Raw genomic sequence first — 23,923 nt, 5'->3', positions numbered from 1 at the left:
AACACATTTTAACTTAATACATTAAAAAGGGTTAAGTGATTCATGATAATACATTCATGACGATAGGTGTTGATGTAAATTTTAAATTATGTTTTTTCGTGTGACAAATTGTGTTTTAATACTTCGTAAAAAATAAACAAATATAAATTTAAAGTTTTTGTACGTTTATTTTTAATTATGAATAAAAACCAAAAACATTTATATAGTATATATGCACTTTGAAATAGTGTATTTTTCCAGTGTTTTTTTTATTTCATTAAATTGGTTTACATTGCAGTCATGAATGCTTTTACAGGATCTCACTTTTTTCGTTCTTTATTTGTCACTCAGTCGCACCACTTGTGTGATTAATCGTTTATGTTACTATCCATTTTTATGACTTAAGGTGAAAAGACGAAAAAATAAAAATCATGACAAATGGTCTGTAAATCTATATGGATATATATGATTGCACATTACATTAATCAAGAAGGAAAAACTTTTTGTATTTGTTTGAAAACTGCTAGGAGTAAGCGCGCGTACCTATATACGTGTATAAAAACATGTAAAGTACACTTACTCTAACTATAGATTTTCTCTAAGCTCTAAGAATCGAAGTGTTTAACTTGAAACCACCGTTTTGAGGTACATTTGTGCATTATTAAAGAATTTATGGGTTTTTTCTTTTGTACCTACGTGCGAGAGGCTGTTAAGAACTTCATTCCACATTTGGTCTCATTATTATATACTATATACAGTATATTGAGGTAGGTATATATGTAAATTCTAAAAGAACGTTTAAAAATAATATGTTTCTCCATAGTCCATATGATACTTATCAGGTTAAAAATAAAAAATAATTCAACAAAAGCATTATATATTGTTTAATTTAAAATAGAATCAGTACATACTACATTTTATTAAATAAAATATAATATTTTACAATATTATTGAAAATAATAAAATACCTACCTAATAAATATGATATTTGAATACATAATTTAATTATGATTTATGAACAGGCAATTTTAAATTCATAACAATGTATAATTATAATTTATTTTTTGTTATTTAATATTTAGAAATTAAACTTATTAATATTTCGATTATATATCAATTTATAAAAATATGTTTATCTTCATATAGACACATCTAAGCTTATTATCATTATTATTATTTTAAATAAAAAAAAAATAAAATTATGTTTGTCATCATTGATTTATTCAGTTACTGTGAATATCATAGTTTATTAACAAATAAATATGGTAAACGTTTTTATTAAAAAAAAGTATTCCTTTTTATTTAAACGTTTTTTTTTTTTTTTTGGCTGTATATTACATAAAATTGTTTTAATTTCTTTTTCCGTTTATATTGTAAACCCAATCCGTTGGAACTATATTGTAGTATATATAAATGTTTTGCGCAAAGTTAAGATTAGAAGACAAACAATGAAACGTTCCATTTCATATAAATTAAAACAACTGAGACTTACTAAAGTTTTATGCCTTTGGCATAAAATCTTGTAATTTTGAATAAGTCTCGGAAAAATTTATGACGTACATCAATTAAATTGTATTTAATTTAAAAATGACAAAATATTTATTTTACGTATGATTATTTACATAATATTTGTAAATCACAGTGCATAATTCATTATTTTTTTTTTTTATTCAAGTAGTTTTTTTTAAGTATCTTAAGTTAAATTTCATTTGTATTAATTTTTTTTTATTTTTTGTTAAAATATGTTATAGTTAATTAAATTTAAAATATGCTTACTAATTTTAACCACATATTGGTAATCAACAGCTGATTCTTTTCATCCTGAAACAAATAATTATACGTATGTTAGTAAAATTTATGGTTCAAGTAATCGTGTAATGATAAGTTTTAATCATATTATTTTGTATATATTTAAATAAAGAAAGAAACTTCGGTTCATTTATGTATTTGAGTTACATAAACTTTCTGTCGATAACAAATAATTCAACTGTACAAAAATTTATCTATGTATCTACCTATAGATATAAATATTATGTTTCTCAACCCCCTTTAAAAGAGGTCGATAAATTTACATTCAGAATGCTAGGTAACCGGGGTAACTGACGTTTACACTCTGAGGACGAATACATAAATTTTAAACAGCCCTTCCTTTTTTCGGTAGAAAAGGGTGGTGACGGACAGCAAAAAAAAATATAAATATACCTTAGGAATGTTTTATTAAACTGTCCTCTTGTCCCCTTTGCTCTTTTGGATACACTCAGTGAAATAAGTGCCCTCCTAACTTATTCTTAAAATAGTAGTTTTTCCCCTTATTTAAAATTTACCATAGGTAATATATTGCAAAGCCAGTTGGGTAAAATCTTGAATTATTTTCTATATTTGAGCTAGGATAAAATATTCGTGACCAAAATATAAAATACTTAGCATTTGTCAAATGAATTTGTGACTTCTTTGATAATCTTTGTGACGTGCAGTATTAAAGTTCAAATGCATTCAAAATTCACCTCAGCAACTTTACGTTAGATACACAACACAATTACTTTTTAATAAGGTTTGATATCTGATAGAGGTTTTTTCATAAAATATTTACATTTTATTTGCCAGAACAAATTATAAAACACAAATTTATTGACAACAAATAACAATATCAAATAATTAAAAATTAAATAAATTGGTAGATGTATAAGTAAATTATAAATATTATTATTATATGATGCCTAAAATGTAAGGTTAGTTAAGTTATGATTGCAATAGATACCTAGTTTAACTTTAATCGAAAAAACAAACTTGATATCTAAGTATATTCATTATATGCAAATGAGGAAACTATTTAAAAGATGAACTAAAATTTAAAATGTATTTGTGTTTGAGAATTATTTTCAATTGAAATTATAACATAACATTTTTGATTGTATTAATAATTGTGATATTTGATTAATTACATTTTGTATTTCAATTATTTACTTAAGTTTATTGTTACCAACGGTTTAAAATTTAACTTGGTTTAATTACTGCCTTTTTTGAAAATAATAATTTTTAGTTTTAACCTTACAAAAAATTATTCCTATTCTGATTTTTAAATCTTCAAAAAAAAAACATAGGTACCTATAATATTTTTTTGAATATAGAAAATGTAAGTACTATATGAAATAAAATACAATACAATAATTATTTACAAAATATACCTACTTAAAATTTATTTTTATTTCACACAAGTTACATTAATATTTTCAATTATGTTAAATTGTTAAATAATTAAATAATCTTTGAACTTGTAAACTTTTAGTATAAAAATTGTATTATGAATTTGTGCATATTAAGTAAATTAAATTAAATTTTCAGCTCGATACGGTTTTTGTTGGATTTACCTACGTAGGTACTATTACGAGTATAATGCCTGTTAGAAACTTAGAATGGGATATTAAAATCTTATCTATATCTTATTTTTTACTTGACAAACAATGCATTTAAAATAAACTATAATATTGAATTCGATAAATATATAAAAATATTTTCTATACCTTCGAAACGTTAATCTATTATTTTACAGCAGTATAAATTATTAGGATAAAAAAAATAAAAAGTTAGAAAGAAAACTTGCTCGGGTACTTTTCAAACATTAAACTTATCTTGGTCCACCCTGCACAAATTATACGGTTTGTCCACGCCTCTGAGCTAGACTTTTCTAGCAGACGATGTGGTCTGGATGAAACATTTTTAACGGGTTTTTATTGAACCAAACAACAAAAACAGCGGTGACAACAAAAAGCATATTATTATAAAGTTAGGTGACTTTCATGTATAAAAGTAAAAAAGAGAATTCAAAACTTGCTGAAAGAAAACAAAATTAACCATAGTTTTGAATGTAGGCCAAATGTGGCATGTAAATTTTTAATACTATTATCATTTTTAGAACCATTAAAAAGCTTAATATATGTCAATATTGATATGCCAACAGAAACCATTGAATAATATTTATATGCATTTAAATATGTTATCATACAATAACTAAATAATAAGTTTATGACGAGTTATTACGGTAAAATATTTACTATTTTATTGCATTTAGTTGATATATAACAAATTATTTAATCTTTTTTTTTTTTTTTTATTTATTTCATTTGATATGAATATGTATTGTATGTATTTATTTGCTGTATATTTTTTTATTGATAGTTTTGAAAAATTATTAATTTAAAAAGTATTTGTATTGTTGAAGTTTCATGTGATAAACAAATTTTAATTTATTGTAATTTTATAAAATATTAAAACCATAATTTGAATCAATAATTAGAAATTATTTGTTATTTCGTGTTATTCTACATTTCCAATTCGGAAATACAAATATCAATTATAATAATATAGACGTAACACTATAGTGACATAGCTTAAGCTTGTAAAGTTAGGCAAATGAATTTGAATTATTTAAAAGTTATTTTATTACCAGAAAAATAAAAAAATAGTAAAAATATTTTTAACTTGCTTAATAATTTTCCTAATTTTTTTTTTTAAATTGACTTTGACGTAATCAAATTATTAATAATGATACTTACCACATCTATGATTTGCATGAGCATAAGGCCGAAACTAAGTTGTAGTGGCTCCGATTCATTAGCTACTGGCCTCTCTAGTGTGTTGTAAGGGTCTAATAAATCGTTGAGCAATCGCTTCTCGTGAGGTCCGCATAGCGTTTCTGTAAAATGAAAATACGAACCAAAATTAACACATGCTGTGTTTATACGAAATCTGAGTGGGTGAATAATATAAATATGTTTAGGTACAGAGTAGATTATTTTGTTTGCGCGTTAGTTACATAACATACGAAGTGTATAAATGGGTAAACACTTTCTGCTGTGAATCGCCCTAAACTCGATCAACGTTTTATACAACCGAGTCTTGTACAAAAATATGTAATAATCTAAAATATCAATTGAAATAAATAACGATCTTTTGACTGTACCCGTACAGCATTACAGTTATAATAATAATTCTATTACAAACACGATCGGCAGTCGCATTATTGTATTATTTGTATTAAAATATTTCGTAATACAAATAAACGATATTGATACGTCATTATTATTTTTCTTATTATTATACTATAATTGTGACAAAACGAGACAGCTCGCCGGCTGCGGCTCACCCATACTCGCCCGTTGGAAATAGTTTTGCAACGGGGAAATATGCTGTCGAATGTCTGGGTGCATTTCGCCGGGGGTCGTCGTGTGTTCGAAATAGTGGTGGAGATAAATTCCATTTATTAATAATAATTATTAGCTTACGATTGTTGTGCTATGACAATACTCTTCGAACATTCCTAATTTCCCCACAGCACCCGAATTGCCACCCGGGCTATAAATTCACGCCACCGACGACGTCATTAAACGCACATGACATTCAACCCTATCTAATTTCGGCCGTTATATAGAATGATAATTGATTCACAAGACTTTGTTTGCGCCCAACATAATATTGCACCAAACCGTATTCGGCTGATAAATGAGTATTTCGTTGCCCTGTGGCGTTTAGAAATATTTCTGCGTTTTCCCATACAGACTACCATAATAAATAAATAGTATCATATACACAATGTACACTTTAACATGTTATATAAATTATAGAAGTTCTAATTTTAATTATTATAGTTGATATTATTTGGTGTAGATCATAATATAAAATTATTAGATACTGTTAAAAATATGTAATAATAATTTGTAGTAAAAAAAAAAAAAATTGAGGAATATTAATTAGTACAAAAATAAATAATATATTGTTTTAATATCATTAAACAATATTGTATATCGTTTATCTTAAAAAAAAAAAAAATAATAAATAATCAACAAACATTTATATTGTTTGCCTAATTTAGTTGTGTACAAACCAATTTAATAAAAAGTTAATGCTACAATAATATTTGACGATCGCATTATTTCATTACTTCAAGTCCTAATAAAATGGTATTAAAAGTAAGAGTTAACTGCAAAAAAAAAAAACCCTTAATAAAATTAATGTTTTATTTTTATTTTGAACAGAATTGATTTCACTATAATTTATTTAATTAACATTAAGAACTAAAATACTTATATAACTATAATATTATTATTGTTCAATTTTATTTATAAACAGTTAGGAATTTATTATTTTGAAATTTATTAATGTCTTTTAAGGTGATATCGTAGTTATATTATTTGGAATAATAAACAAATCTTAAAATACAAACAGTTTTTTATAGGTTTATAATACTTGTCATTATATTATAAGTGATTTTTATAAAATATACTATTATTATTATTTTCTAAGTTTGTTATACATAAATTCTGCACTTATAGTCGCACAGTAATTATTTAATATGGTAGGTACACCATATAAATCGATTAAAAAAGTTTTTTATAAAGTTTTTTACGTTCGGTATTATGCATTACAGTTTTCTATAAAAACTAGTTTTGTTGAGAAAAAACAAAAACAAAAAAAATACATTGTAAGAAAAACAAATGGTTTTTTGCAGATAAAGTACGAATGGTCTTTATATATCCTCATACATAGTTATGTTGGCGTGTAGTTATTTCGTTCAGAAACTCAAAACTTATTAATAAAGTATTATATTGTCGATAAATTACCAAAGGACGCGAGAAAAAAAAACAAAATAAAAACTTTTTACCATCAAAGAAAAAAAAAAGTGGTAATAATAATGTGCGAAAAAACTAAAAAAAAGAACAATAAAAATCATCTGTGATGATAATCGAGTGGTTTGACCGTAATAGACGGACGGAAAAAAAAGTAAATACCGTTTTTTTTCTTATTAGAGAGACTATATATTATTATGATATCATAAACTGTTCTCAAACGAGTCGATGCTTAGGTACATTATAATGTATATAATAATATGAGTTCTACTCTATCAGACCATAGTGTAGTGCACTGCTTTTGAATAGCATTTGTGTACGAAATGTCGTGTCGACGATGTCTGAAATGAAAATGTCAAAGGACAACAATTACTCCAGACTACACCGTTGGGTTTTCCATGTATACCCGGTCGATTGGCATCAGTAGCTGACTCCTCTTGACAAACCACTATAAGTAGATAAAGGAGCAGGAACGGGGCCGGAGCGACCGGATGCCGCCAGCCCGTCCGACCCGTTACGTTCGATTTGAACGTGACTGAAATGATAACGAAAATGCGCCATGTTTGTTATTGCAACTGCTTTTGGGACTTTATTAGTTTTTGTTTTCTTGGGATTCGAATATTGGTACGTTGATGCGGTGGCGAGGAGCAGCCACACGCACACACGGTGTATCGAAATAAGAGTTCTATTAAGATACAAAACAGAATATAATATAATATAAACATGGAAATATCACTAAATGTATATTTTATATTGAGAAGAGATCATTGAAAAATAATAAATATATTATTTACGATTTTTTATGTATAATATTATTAATATTAAACCTATAATACGTAGTATTTCACCGAGTGTTTTTTCTCGCGCATATATATTCGATATCTCTTTTTCATCTACTAATATAGAATACTTATAATTTTCCCAATTTCGCTTAAACTTTGAGACTTACATGAATATTTTAATATTTTAATTGTAAAATTAATAACTTTTGCAATTTTTTCAACAATTTTATATTTTATTAATGGGTTCTCTCAGATCTGTAAGAATCAAGTTTTTAATTTTTCTTAATTTTAGTTCACTTCAATCTAAAAAACACTATCCAGTATTATCTGATTTTGTGACTTCTGGTTCTTTAATATAATAATATATATATAATAAATCATATTTTAAAATATTCATAAATTTATGAAACAACATTAGATTTGAATAAACTTTTATTCATGGGGTGTAATTTTTTAATTAAAGTTACAAATAATTGTATAATTAAAATAAATAATTTATTTTTATACCCGATTTGTTCATGCATATCCCTTTGTGAAAAAAAAATAAATTAAAAAAAAAATTTACAGCTAACTTATTTAAGTTAGGTGACCAAAAATAAAAAATAACACGCATAAAAATAAATGTGGCTTTACGCTTAATATTTTTTTTTATAATTTCTGTAATAAAAACTTATGAGAAATCTTGTATCTTGTACAAGCTTTAGGTTTTAAATTAAAAATGTTATGCATTTTTAACTACAAAATAATTTAGAAATGTTCGTGATTTCAAACGTTCACGGTGACTATGAATCATTATATTTTTTAAATGTTGTAGGAGAAAAACAAGAAAATCATTGTATATTTCCAGTTTTTTTTTATATATACAAAATGTATGATACATAATTAAAAAAAAAAAAATAAGAAAGTCAAAAAAATAGATAAAACAAGTTTAAATTATAAATTATGCAAAAACAGCCAAAATATTTTCAACATTATATTATAATATGCTAACATTTAGTGAAAATATTCATGTCAATAATATTAATTATGAAAGTGATTTTGCTAATGATGAGTTCAAAAATTTAAGTATCTTAGGTAACATCTGTATATACAACCTGGTAATAGTGTTTGGTTATTATTTGGTTCAATATTAATTAAATTACATCAAATAACACCCATTTTTTTCTGACGATATTGTAACATATTATATATTTAACAAATATAATCTTTTATTTAATAAAAATAACAAAACTTAACCAAAATACTAATAAATAATACCCAATAATAAAAAACCATATATTTTTCTACAATTATTGCTTTTTTTTAAACTACAGGCTAATAAGTTATTTATTTTACTAGTCAATGATTTAAAAATGGAATTTTCAGGGTAATCGCTATAGTTTTTTTTTTTTTTAATTTGTGTAAGGAATTATTTAGAGATTTACGGAAAATAAAAACAAATGTAGGTACTAAAACAAACACAACACGGTTGTGAGGCCGCAATGAATTACTGAAAATAATAATGCATAAATATATTATATACTATAATAATAATAATAATAAATCAAAAGGCAAGAGGTCTGGGTGGATTCTGACGTAAAGATAATAAATTTAAATCTACCAATTAAAAGCGGTTGACCCGTAAAGAAAATGTTAGTAACCAGCGGGGACGTTGGACAAATTGTACATTGGACTATAAATATTTTTATCCCACGGATGGGTTTTCTTGAACATTAGCGAAATTCCCTAGACCAGGCGGTTTTCAATTTAGGTTTTTTGGACGATCCAGAGCCTCAGATGAGACTACTAAATTTAATGTCAACAATAATCTCTAGTCTCTACGGAATGTGAAAAGTTGCAATCAAACTTGCGACGATCGATCGCAGAATGAAACTATTGTACAAACTTATAACAGTCAGCCTGTTAATTTCCTCATAACTTCGACTAATTTAAATGGATCAGCCATGCAGGTGTTGGTAAATTGTTTTATTAAAAACATTCTTAAAGCATTTCTCTTCAATTTGTTAACTTGAACGCTCATTACATGTTCCATTAATTCTGTATGCGCGTAGTAATGAATACGATTGAAAATATCGACGTAAATCTTTCAGAGAAGCGTAATTCAAATTTAATCATTTTATGGAGTAACTAATATTACTTGAAGTTTCGTCGTGGGTGATATTAATTTTACGTTGATGTAATGTTAATTAATTTAGAGTTAAATATAGATTTTTGTACTTTTTCACACTATTATAATTATTTTAAAATGTATATTTCAGAAACTGTAAAATGGTTATAATATATAATATGTAATTTGTACCACCAATTAAATATTTATAGTAAAAACTAAATTGTATAAATAATCAACAATTGGTATAATTATTTTAAGTATATTAATGACAAATATTTATTTAGAGTTAATTTTAATTTAAATACACACACACATTCATCTGTTGAAATGTGATTTGTTTCTATTGATTGATGTTATTGTTCTCTGGTATTTGTTGTTTGATATTGTATTTGGAAATAACTTATACATACGAATGTAATATTTTTTATACATCATAATATTTGATTTATATTGGTGCAGTGCGGCGGATGAAACGCCTTCTTGTGCCAATATACCTGCTATTTATGGCAAAGCTATGTTTATCGATTGTGTATAATACCATGGGAGAGATAAACTTTAAATATATATAAAAAATATTTATGTATAAAGCATATTACATATTATAATGATTATCGTTCTATCAATTTAAAGTTTTGATAATTTTGAAATTTGTTATTATCAAATTTTCAGTTAGTAATCAATATAATTTAAATTTAAGAAAGTAACCGAAGTAAGTATAATTTTTTTATTATTATAAATTATCAATTTAGTATAGTTATTCTTATTTTTTTTTTTTAAACTTCTGATATTAAATTAAATATTATTAGTGAATAAAATATAAAATATTCTGCATTTAATAATTGTTGTGAGCGAACATATATTTTATTTATTTATTATATCAATTACTATTATATCATATTAACTTAAATTGGTTAAGATCAAATTCTAAAATGTACTTATTTTTTTATTCAAATTCAAACCAAGTATAATACCTATTATGCAATCGTTGTTTATTCAAGTTTAAGATTGAATATTGAATCCAAATTGAATTAAAAAAAAATAAGAAGCTCAAATCAACTTAATAAATTCTATTTTATTCAAAAATTTAATAATTAATTAGCCATAAAATGAAATCATAACAATTATTTTTATTGTGTTTAAATAATCTAATTTAGAATTCAGTTTTGAAATTTGTCTGTTAGTTTTTTTGGTTCAAAAATTAATCATATCTTTCAGCATAATATCAATTACCTATATTTTACGCTTATTTAACTATTTTAGTTCAATATCTTTATTTTTAATATTCTGATAAATTTAATACTCAATTTCTGTGCTTAGGTGGTTTGTTTATTTATGTAACTTAAGCTATATAATATGTAATAATAGGTACGTATTTACCTTTTATATTTTAACTAGATAATTAAACTTTAATCTGTTACTATTTTTTCAGGTAAGTATAATATAATTGAATTTGTACTATACATAGTTAAATTATAAGTAATTGTATTATTAAATATTAGCAAATATTACAAATTCACCAACTATTTTAGATATCAAACTCTTCAGTGTTCTAAAAAACTAAAGATTCAATTTTATTAAACAAAAAAATCATGCACAATCCAAATAAGTCATCTACGCAGATATTGATAACGTGAACCGATGTTTGTGATGTGGAAAAACGTCAGAGAAAGGCTATTGCAGAGGAAAAAGAATATTTGCTTCTATCCTTTCATTTTCTCAGTGTCATTTATCTTTTTATGGCGGTGAGGAAGTAGTCAAACGCAGGAAATATGTCGGTCCCCTGCGACCACACGCGCTTGTACGTATAGGGTATGTTTTGAGAGAGCAGCGCTCATTGTATAAATTGTAATTATTCTCGTTTTTATTTTATTAAAATTAATATCTGGCACAGTATGCATAATGTTCTCTTTACCTTTGTTAAGTATTTGTCGTTCACAAGTACTGTAGTGTTTATTTTTTTATGCGTTGGTTAAATGATTTTTTTTTAAAAAAAACTGTAAATTCATGTTTCAGAAAAGTAATTTAATTAATATAGTAATTTAACTTTGTGTTTGAATTATAAAAATGTGCAAGTGTAAAGAAAAAATAGTGCTAGCGATTTCTTAAGAAACCCTGTATGTATTCCAATTGTATTTTTACTCATGATAAACCCTTTATTTATTATCTAAATTTTTATTTATATATATTATACATTTGGTAGTCTAGTAAAGTAAGCAAGTGAGATGGAGTGCAATCTACTTACATAACTACAGTGTAAATAAAAAATATGATACCAACAAAAACGTTGTACACTATCCAATGATTACGTCAAGACTTTTTTACAAGGATGACAATATTCCTTTTATTTTATTTTTGTTATTAATTTTTTTATTCCCAGTTTTCTTTCAATACCTAATTGTGATTCATTTAAAAAATAAAAAATAAAAATAATAATAATAATAAATTTAATTTTGATAATTATTTTGTGATTTAGATACAAAAAATTTAAACTACGAAAACTTTAAAGACCAAAAATAAAATGTTTTAAATTTTATTAAAAAAGTATTATAAATAAAAATATGTAGGTAACATATTTTTAAAATGTTAACAATAGATAACATTTAGGATAATTATTTATGAGCAGAATTTGAATCATAAGTTTAAGTTTAAGTAGTTTAATAGAATAAGAAATAGTGAATAACAATAGGTAGGTACATTATAATAATATAATACTATTACATTTATTTTGTTGATAAAATTAAAATTTTATTTTTTATGTTATGGCATATCAAGTGAATACATTAAAATCTTTATTATACATTTCATTTAAGCACATTTTAAAAATAAATTATTTAAATAGGGTTTATAGTTTTTGTTAAACTATGTTTATTTTTTCAAGTATATATTTGATTTTGTGATTTTTGTATATTATGAATGCTTGATTAAGCGATAAAGTTAAAAATAAAAACTTCATAAAATGTAATGATATAATAAATTTTTGCGGACAATGTTTATTAGTTTGATTGTGTTTTAATAAAAATTATACTATTACGTCTACGTGGTTGAAGATTATTATTATACAATTTATATTTATTACCCAAACCGAATAAAACTTATGATACAGTGATTATCACTTCTCCTTGTGTATTTCATAATTATTAATACCATAAGAAGGGTTGAACTTTTTCAAATAATTACTATAACTGAAAAAAAAATATGTGGTCTCCGAATGCATTAAAATTGTTTTCTGTTGGTGCAAAACAATAGCTGTGAATGAAAATTATTCCAAAAATAAATATATATATTTAAATATGACATTATCATTATAACTACGAAATAATTACAATTTTATGGATATTGACTTATTCGTGTTATACATATCTCAAATTCTGAGTAATCGTAAAGTGGTATCCCTAAAATTCGTAAATAATATTATAATGAAATAAACAAACGTATACCATTGTTTCCATATCATAAATGATATTCCTATAGCTCCATACAACTAAAAATCTATTGATGACAGATTTTCGATAATAAAAAAATTATATAATACCTATAGAATAGAATAACTTTTTAATGGATACATATATTTACTACACAATACTTACGATACACATGTATATATTATTATTATTCGTATTGTAGTTTACATAACAAGAATGAATTATAATTGTAAATATGTTATTCATGGATTTAAGTCTTAGAATCGTATAACTTAACAGCGGGAAAATCATTTTTATTATAATCCCAAGTTTGATAAACTTTGCTTGAATTATCAATGATGATTAAATATGGAAACGCAAGAAATATGAGATGAAATATTTCTATAAGGTACTACCTACGTAGTATTGCGATAGTGATATAGAACAATATATTTCAAACTCAGATTTTGATCTTAAATTTCGTTTGTAATTAAAAATAAATAATAAAAGTATAATTATCGTTTAAGACTTGGTAGTATATTAATTTTAATTTTTATGTATAAGCAACGAGTCCTCGAAAAATTCCAGAATATTTAAAAAAAAAAATTCGAAATATTTAATAAAAAAAATGTTAGCAGTTCAGATCGTCGTAATGTTATTATTAAATTATCTTTGAATGTTTGACTTTCTTTAAATTAATTTAAAGCTCATGTGGAAAATGTTTAATGTGGGGAAAATGTGCAGTTAATTTTAAAGCAGTATAGGCTACGTTTGAGTTGGTAATTTAGGAAACCTTATAGACATGAAGTTTGTCTAAACCTCCGGGGAAATCAAAATAAAGCCACTTTTATGATAAATATTTATATTTAATAATAATTACACATAAATAATAAATATACATAAACAATATTATCAAAATATGAGTTTAAAAATAATTTTTGTCAACTTATTAAGCCTTTTACATATTTTGTTATACATATAGGTTTAATTCTTTTATATTGTTGTTTGTTATACAAGTATGTTTATATATATATATATAAACATACAAAAAAAAAAAAAAAAATACAAAAATGTGTAGGTACCCATTTGAACGATTTGTGTAATAAATAACAATACGCAAAAATCGTTTTTTTTTTTTTTTATGTTTTATGTCGAATGTTGAGATAACCACATGAGTGTTTTGTTCGCTATTCATATTGGATGGGAGAGGACGTTTTCTATACTTGGAAAGGGAGGTTTCAAAAAAAAAAAAAATCATACGAGTACCGATTGTTTATTGTTTTTGTTTTTACTCGACTATGGTGAATATAGACGGGCTTTTAATTGAAGTATAAAATCGAGCGAGAATATATGTTCTCATGCATGGAGCTATAGACAATATCAACATTCATTTCGTACTAAGTATAACGTTTTGTTCATTTCCTTTCATTCTGGGTATTTTTTTTGTTGTAATTTTAGTGGCAAAGAAAGAGATATTTAATACATTTTTTAAAAAGATACATATGCATAAATTCTAGTTGTCACTCGTAAAAGGAAATCAATATAGCAATATTTCACATCGTTCGGTCTGGGTCTGGTCTAAATAAAATTCCAGTTGTCGTTTTATTATTGCTGTAATACGGCTAACGGAAATGCGAGTGTGAAAAAAGGTCTGTCCGTTTGCACCGATCGTTACCGCGAGATTTTTACGCGTAATTCTAAACAACAAGAGCAAAATAGAAACCTCGTGAATCATTATCACGAAAATTTTTATTCCAGGGTTACTAACGAATAAAAGCGGTGGTTTTTAATCTGATAAACTGTATGCGTATAGTTATTATAATTATCAAACATAACCAATTATGCTTACGTATTATCATAACGGGTCTAGTTATAAAAAAATGATTTAAACCTCTTTTTCTTGAGAATTATTTACCATATTAAACGGTTTGAATAAAAAAAATATTTTCAAAACGAAAATTTCCCTAATTTTAAAAGCTTTTTATAGCCAAATTCCAATCAGAATATGTTTTGTCAAAAGATAAGTACAACTGAAATGTATTTTTTTTACACTTACAACACAATTTTTTTTATCGGTTATTAGCTGTGTGTACGCATATAAATCGGACAGTGAAATGTTGTTTTACATATGGATTTTGTTATATAATTTGTTTTTATATCTTACACACAACTACAAAACTACAATTTACGGTATGAATCATCTCCATCATATATTACTTACGCTTGAAAACGATGGGGATAAAATTCCCTTTTTGGTTTATCAGGGCTTATACCTTACTATGAATGTTTTTTGTTAATCTAAAATAAACAACAAATGCGTTTCATTTTTCCTATTTAACGTATTCGTGCATAATATATTATACTAAAAGTATCCTGTTAACGCTGTATCAAATTAGTAAATTAATTTGAAGAATCATAATATCATATTATTATGTTTAGTCTTTATTTATTTATGCTTATTAAAATGATAAAATAAGACATTGCTACTTTGTAATAAATAATAATGTGTTGAATGCATAATGTTATTCTATTTTGAGATCACTGAAGTTTGATCAGATTATTTTCTGGGCTTCAAATATAATTTATCATATTTTGTATAAGAGAAAAGATGACATAAAGTGGAGGACGAAACCGATAAATTATTTCAGTTCATGTTTCAAAAGTAAACCTTTTTTTATTGGGGACACATTGTACTTCATATTTGATGTTCTTGCAAGTAAACTTCGATTTCCTTACATAGCATAATCTATTTCACTGTTATCGTATTTTGCCTAAGCAAACATCAGCGCATAAAGGAAAGTTCCATTTTCGGTTTATTTATCAACTTCCCGATGGTATCCAAAGATAATTGTATCGTAACAATGAGTGGACCTTCATATGTATTTTGACATTTAGTAAATTTTCATTTATCATTAATACATGGTATATTATTACGAGTTATATATCTAAAGATGAATATAGTAGGTAGGTAGGTAGGATTTGACGTTTTGTATAAAACAATTAAAACAGTTCAAAAAGTTGGCGAAATAAAAAGTATTTCAGTAGAAGTACATATATATTATGTATCATTATGTATTATGTATTATTATTATTCATTATCTATAATTTTTATTCAATATTTTTCAGAGATTATGATATTAAACTCACTTATAAAAATAATATAACATATTTTATTTCTGAAAACGTGATAACTATAATATAGAAGCAACAATTCTTTATTGTAGTTAAAGTGCTCTTGTCTCAAATATTAAATCATACAGGTGTTTGTTGTATTACTGAACAGTTCAGCACACAAAACGATTTTGTGATTTGTATGGTAGAAAAATGAGATGATATGAAAAAAAGATTAAAAGATAGTACTTTATTTAAAATACAAAAACAATTTTTTTTCTATGAAGGTTACAAAATTTAAATTTAATACTAAAGCGACTCATTTTATTATGCATTATATTATATTTTATAGTTTTATAATTAATATTCAATAATATGATTTAATTGAAATCATTTATAATTTATTTTATTTTTATATTTCTATATCTATATCTCATATTTTTGATAATTTGTGATGATAAAAATGTACATCATTTTCTCACAAACTCTTTTTAACTTTTAACTGTTATATTTTATTTGTTATCAATAATTTTGTTTTTTACGAACTTTAGATTTTTATTACCATTTTTATAACCTTATATTAACGAAATGATTGCTAACATATTTATAATGACTTAAACAACTTTTTATTATTTATATTTTTTTATAAGACTGTGGAGTGGTCACATAAGTATTTTAAAAATAATATGAATACATAAATCGTCTCTAAGGTAAAATAAAATAATTCATAACAGGCCACAATTTTAATTGAGATATTTATAGTTTTATTGTCTATTGAACATTGGAAAATCTATGTGATGACTTTATTATAATTTTGGACAAAATTATAAAAAAGTGAAGATAATAAAATTGACTGATTTGCTTAACTGTAAAATATTATACTTTAAATGTGTAATAAATATTAAAAAGTGTGTCCGATAATATTTTTAAGTGAAAACAAAAAAACTGTCGAACTAAGTTTAAAACTTTATTAATTAAAATGCAAAGCAGATGTAACAAAACAAAAAAACTATAACAAGTTTAAAGGTATTTAAAATAAGACTATTTTTTCTTCTAGGGAAGATTAAGTTGTGAACTGCTAATTTGTAAAACTTTCTCCAACTAATAGTTTGAAATTTATCCATAATTTTATACAGTATTACTATATATATTATTGATTTCATATTTGGTGTATAATGTATATTAATCATAGCTATTAGTTCATAATAAGTAATTTAATAAGTTTCTGGTTTATAATCAAGTAACTTTTAGTTATTGATACAAGAGAAAAGTATCTAACTTAATCATTGTAGTCAATTCAAATTAAAATAATTATTGTATCCATCACGGTTTTATTTTATTTTTTAGCTATTTATCAATGGGATTATTTAAATATTTAGTTTTATGGAATGATACATTAAATATATTTAAATAAGTGATGTAAAATACAGCTTTATATTTTTTTAAGAATTTAAACTTTACTTTAACAAATTAAAAAATTTAAACAAATTATTGATAATATAACTTGTATCATCAAAATTAATTAAAATGTATGGTCTATTTTCCTATGTACAAGATTAATATTATACGGAAAAAATAAGTATAGGTACCTTAATTTAAATTAATTATGGCTGAAAAATGTACCTTTTTAATTGTGTAGTTATATTTTTGAATTTATTTTTATATCGTCGACTATAGACAACTATAATACAATTTAAATTATTCATTCAAAAAACATATTTTTAAAATTATTTGATGTAATTTAAAAAAAAAAAAAATATTATTTATTTTTTTTAAAATTAACACATATACATTACTTATTTCATATTAATTGTATATTAAAAATGATAAACAATTATTTGATTTATTTTAATTTATGTTACTTCATAATATATTATATTTATTTTAATCTAAACACAAGGGGAGTTAAGTATATATATTTAAATGTATATTTATATTTACTTAGAAAGTAGAATGTATTACACAAATTATTTTATCTTATGAATTTTTCGTGATTCATACCAAAAATATACACTCAATTTTAGTTGGGTTTAAATAATTCATACTGGGTATAATATCGTCATTTTACTTTAACTCTCCAAAAATATACTAAGTATAACCATTTAAATAGGATTGTCTGTTGGATAAAACACATATAACAAATGTTCATTTCCAATATTGGGTTTGTTTAAATTGGCTTTTTCCCCTCCTAACGAACGCCATGGCAATCGTTAGATTTTATTTTTCGGTAAATGTAATCGTCTTCTTTTGCTATGCGTATTTTGTCCCCAGTGAAATTTGAATACCGTAGAAAAGGAATTGTTTTTCATTTTACGACGTCAATTTCTATACAGGTATGTGTAATGCGTATATATATAATATATATATTTGGATTTTGTATTGTTATTATTATTTTGTTTCATCTTTCCATTTTATGCGTCCGTTCCAAAGAAAAACATAAGGAGCTTGAATTATACATGGGTGGCTGTGGAAACCTTTTTTTATAGGTCAATATAAAATAAATATACCCGTAGCCGATTATTCAGCATGGACAAAATTATTGAGCCAAAGTTCAGGACAGGTAAAATATCTAATTTTGGAATTATTTATAACTTGAATTTTCTAAAACGTAGATTTCAATTTTTTCAACTCTTTTTATTTCATAGAATACACTAGATAATTTAAATATATTGATTACCGAAAAAATTCCCATTTAAAATGTTAATTTATAAATTACAATAAAAATATAATTTTAAATAATAATAATATATAACCTTTTATAATATTACATGTGTAGAACTATTCAAAATAATTTTATAATAAATAAAAATCTAATTATGATGAATGTTGTACATATTGATTAAAAACAATTTTATCATCTAGAAAACGTAGATATTTATTTTGATTCTTTTCGCGTAGGGACAAATTGGTTTTGTTTTTTATTGCGAATTTTATAGTTTATCATTATATTTAACTTTAAAAGGATTTTATTAGCGTATTTCGTTTTATATTTTTCACCGATTTTATAACGTTTTAATGAAATTCGTTTTATAGTCATTCACTAATACAACAGAAAATAAATTACATAAAAAATCTGTTGAACAAGTGTTTAAAATAACTAATGCTTATATTCAAATGAATAAAAACTGATTCATTACAATGAGGGCTTTAAAAGGACGTTTCCCAAAGTTATAAATGATACAAAATCCCATGATTGTCATTCGAAAAACTGTCTTTTAGGATTAAAATTTCAAACAAAAAGAACATTTATTATAATATAAAAGGAAATAATACTTAGTTTATTGACAAATTGCTAAGAGTTTAGAATAGGTACTTATTTTAAACATTTTATTTTTTTTCATTTTATGACATGGTATATAAGTTATAAATGATAATATATTAGTCGTATTGGATCGATAATTTATATAAAACGATAAGATTCTTTCATAGTGTTTATATAATAAATAAAACAATATATATTGTTGCTAATGTTATTTTTATTAAACTTTGAATTATCTACAAAGTAAAAAGAGTTGTAATGGGAGTTATTTACACAAAAATTTATATTATATAGATTATTTGTATACAATTAAAAATATTGTTACTTTCAACAATGAATTATTGAATTAAAAATTAATTTAATAATTTTTCAGATGTTTTTGAATTTGAAATATTAAAAAAAAAAACCTAACCTAACTTTGAATATAGTAGGATTTAACTCATATGGAGTAGCTTAAAAAATAAGAAGATTAGTTGGTTAAGTATGTACAGAAATTTGTTTTTGTACCTATTGATAATATTAGTAACTTTATTAATGGATTGATTTTAGTAGATTTCATAAAGAGAGTATCATACTATAAATAAATGAAAACAGTGCCTGTGAGAAAACGACGAAATGACTTTTATTTCATTATTTTTGTTGACCATTGGTATATCAATATAGAAGCGATCAAGAGGATAAGAGGGCATTAAGATTGTCCAAATATCCTCTCAGAATTCAATCCCTTCTTACCTTTCCTACTTTTCTGCTCTTATATTGTATATATTCTTTCTACTTGGTCAACTCCTTTTTCCTATACGAATGTGTATTTTTTCAACCTTTTCCTTTATATCCACTAGGTAAACACAAGAGTTGTAGTGACGACAGTGCTAGTCCCGTTTAAAGCGTGCGCGTCATTTTCTCGTTTGGGTGTAAAACTGAATTTCTACCTTTAAATTGAACTATTTTTTTCATCATTCCTCATATACCCAATAAGTATTTTCTGCTTTCCTTCGCTTTTTTTATCTGTTTATTTAAGACTTTTGTAAGGCCAAAAATATATAATCTATTTACAATGACTAGTTGTACCTATTTGTATGGTCAACCGCACAATGTACTATTTGGTGGAAATCTGTAGGAATCTTTAAAACCATCATAATATCTTAACATAGAAAGATGAAACCTACTTAAAAAATTTAGTATGATAACCAAAAAAAAAAAAAATAAATAAATGCAATAGCAATGTAGTTGAATTTTTTTGTTTTTCGATCAAAACTTATTTACATAAATAATTGTCTATTACTGCTTTACGTATTCCTTATTGCTCGTTCGTCCAGCCATATGATAATAATAGTAAATAAAAAGTTCACATCCAATCGATCCGGAAGAACGCATTACGGTAATGATGGGTCCATGCCATCAATCTTGTCAGCCGTCACCGTCGCTGCTATTGCCTACTTCGTGCTCCCACGCACTCATCCCACTCTATTGCCTTCGAAGACAGCAGTGGCTGTGGTTAAACGTAGTTTTCCATTATGCACACTAAAATGCCGCTTACAAATAACGATATTCAACGAGGTAGGTGTATATCCAAAGAGGTTATCGAATATTTGAAACTTTCACCCCGATCCTATCAAGCCCCTTGAGAGAATATGATTGACTTTCGTTGTGATGAATTAATCGGGAAAAAAATATTATGAAAATAATCAAAACAAATAATAATTTATCCTAAACATGAGACAAAAAAAAAAAAAAAATTAAACAGTTATTAATCTATTATTATTTTGTTCAAAAATTATAATATATTATTTTAACAACTCCTTGTTAATTTAATTTAATCTTTTTTTTTTACATTTTGTTAAATAGTATTATTATTTATTTAAATAACACATTTTTCATAATATGTATTCTTAAACATTAATTTTATATGATCATAGTGTTCAGTAATGGATCCAAGAACTGTTCATATTGGGTTTAATAATTAAAACGCATCATTTACCAAATTTAGTCTTATCCATAAGAAAAGTTTAGTACTTATCACATACTAATAGATTTGTAATCATCGTTTTTAATCCATTTTACTAACTGACTGACATTAGTACTAACTTGTATTATAGATACTTTATACTTAATAGTAGTTAAACTATCATATTTATTAACCCACTTTTGAACCGACCTAAGTATTATATTTAATAAGATCCTACTCGCTTATTTAAAATGCATATGGTCACACATTATAGTATAATTAATTTATACTGTGCGCTGTCATTAGTAAATTTATAGGTGTGTGGCATTTAATAATATTTGTACACACATTTGATGTTTGATTATAGGAGAGAGTAGTTACCATATTACCTACCTTAAAATCTGTCCATAATAATTTTAATATAAAAATATTATTAATATACTTAAATTTATATTAATTGTATTATATTATTAATGTAAAGGAATTGAATATTAAAATATTGAATGATGTTATTAAACAGAATTAACGATATTTCTGGATTATCAGATTAAATATTTCACTTAAAATCTGATATTGTTTCACTGACCTAATAAACACTACGTTCTAATCAATACAAACGATTTGAATTGTGTTAAATTGATATCACATCAAACATATAATATAATATCTTGTTTAATGGCGTAAGTCATAATAAATGAAATTTTTTATGAGAAAAAAAGTTATACCTACCATATAAATTATCGAATTTTACAATATCCATGTTCAAACAAATATAGGTCGCTAAAAACAGTTATTATTTAATAGCGATATTTATATTAATAATAGTTTTATGACATATAATTCGGTGTAAATATATTACTACTAAACCTAATACGTTACCACTGATAATGTATAGCAGCGTAATTATTATATACCTACTATAAAATTATGAAATGCATACAATTTTTAAAGTTACAAAAATGTAGAATTTTTTTTTTAAAGACCCGCGATAACATGGCCATTGAGTGTACAATTAAGAGTTACCAATTATAAGTTATACAAATAAAAGCAATTGTAACATGTTACAACATAAAATACGTACATAGAAAGAATTATTTTAAATTTAAGCTACGTTTATTTTTGATCATCTATAAGTTATTCAAAACCAACTATCAAGATAAAGTTGGGATACTGAATATAATCGATCTTTAGTAATATCTCTGTATGAGTATTTGGGAGTAGAATCGTTGAATTTGAAACTACTCGTTAATATTGATGAAAGCTATCACATTTTAAAAGTTTATTAAAAAAATTGCATAACTACGTGATGACAGGATAGCAAGAATATCGTTACAATACCTCATTATAATAATACATTAACATATTGTGAGCATTCATCTTTATTTATCTTTTAAAGATGATGATATTATAAATTTAAAACAAGTAGTAATTTTTATATGATTTGACGTCCAAACTCCATTCACTATATTTTATTATAATATCTAGTTAGGTATAATAGTCTAAGATTACACTAAATGCTTTAAATGAATGTATATAAAAATTTAAACATGTGGATATTGCAATAACTGATTTATGTCACAAATCGCAATAAATATCGTATTATTGCGTTTATTTATAGACTACAACTTAATCAGAAATGTATTTAGGATTACGGATTTTCGATTTCTTGGAGCCATAAAAATGCTACCCACAATTGATATATAAATGTGTATAGTGTATACTAATTACTGAGTAAATATATATTTTTTGTTATTAGTTATCAATGTTATCATAAAAAAAAGAAGATGAGAATTTATTGTAGTAGTGGATTTTGAGTATACCTCATAATTGAGTAGGTTGTGTTACTTGTGTTCATTTATTTGAATTCAATGGTAAATAATTGTTTACAAAAAACGGTTCTAAATGAAGGAAAATGGAAATTAAGATAGCTTAAATTATGTTGTATTAATTGTCTTATGAATAATTTCTTAATGTATAAAGTTGAATGTATTTTTGTCTTTTGATGTCTTGAAATTAATGTAAGAACAATTTTTGAGGAATCTCGTATTAAATTTTAACAATTGATATGATTATATCATAAATAGTTTTGTAATACAACATTATATACGATATAAAAATGAGTTATTTATATTATTTATTACAAAAATAAATGGTTTTTACTTCTTATTGTACTCTATATATACCTGTATAAAATAAAGTACCTATAAAGTAAAAATTTTACGATCCAGTAAAATCGTGGCCAAAGTCACCGGTAGTGGGTTTTAGGGGAAATACGGCGTCCTTGAGCTCAATAAAGTTATTAGATCTATAATAAATGGATACTTGAAATATTTTAAAAATAGTAAGAAATTTATATTTAATAACTCCAAACTCTGTTCGTGAGTGCAACGAATCTAAACGATCAACGTGGTGGTGGCAGCGATGACGGCCGACAGGGTTAGGTACTGCAGTCGTGAAGTTGTTATAAATTACGCGGCATATCCGTACAACGGTGTTAGTGATGTAGAATACTCGTACAAAAACGTATTCGTACGTATTATTATTATAATACATTATTACTTCAGACTAGCGCACACATAATATTAAACGCAGCATTCCATAGGTGAAGTTCGGTGTATATACTGTATAATATTATACGGTGGGACTGCGTTAATTTTTTTTTCGTTTTCCACTTATTCCTACAATGTAGGTAGGTATAACTGCCTCTATGCCA

The 23,923-nt window shown here is 24.6% G+C and overlaps 1 protein-coding gene across 7 annotated transcripts in view; it reads right to left on the bottom strand.

The window, feature by feature from the left end:
* The window catches only part of LOC114122836 (neuronal acetylcholine receptor subunit alpha-7), a 73,562-nt gene that overhangs the window by 28,272 nt on the left and 21,367 nt on the right, over positions 1 to 23,923 (bottom strand). For all 7 annotated transcript variants that reach the window (XR_007604540.1, XR_007604541.1, XM_050202043.1 and 4 more), the window contains exons 2-3: positions 4,533 to 4,672; positions 1,756 to 1,800 (exon numbers count right to left, since the gene is read on the bottom strand). Coding sequence is in view for 5 of the 7 variants with exons in the window: in XM_050202043.1 (XP_050058000.1) it covers positions 1,756 to 1,800; positions 4,533 to 4,672 (185 nt within the window). In the remaining 2 variants the exon portion in view is untranslated. The remainder of the gene's footprint in view (positions 1 to 1,755; positions 1,801 to 4,532; positions 4,673 to 23,923) is intronic.

The sequence above is a fragment of the Aphis gossypii genome, chromosome 2 (assembly GCF_020184175.1).
Source record: "Aphis gossypii isolate Hap1 chromosome 2, ASM2018417v2, whole genome shotgun sequence".
NCBI classification, from domain to species: Eukaryota; Metazoa; Arthropoda; class Insecta; order Hemiptera; family Aphididae; genus Aphis; species Aphis gossypii.
This window is presented reverse-complemented; position numbering and strand designations above follow the sequence as displayed.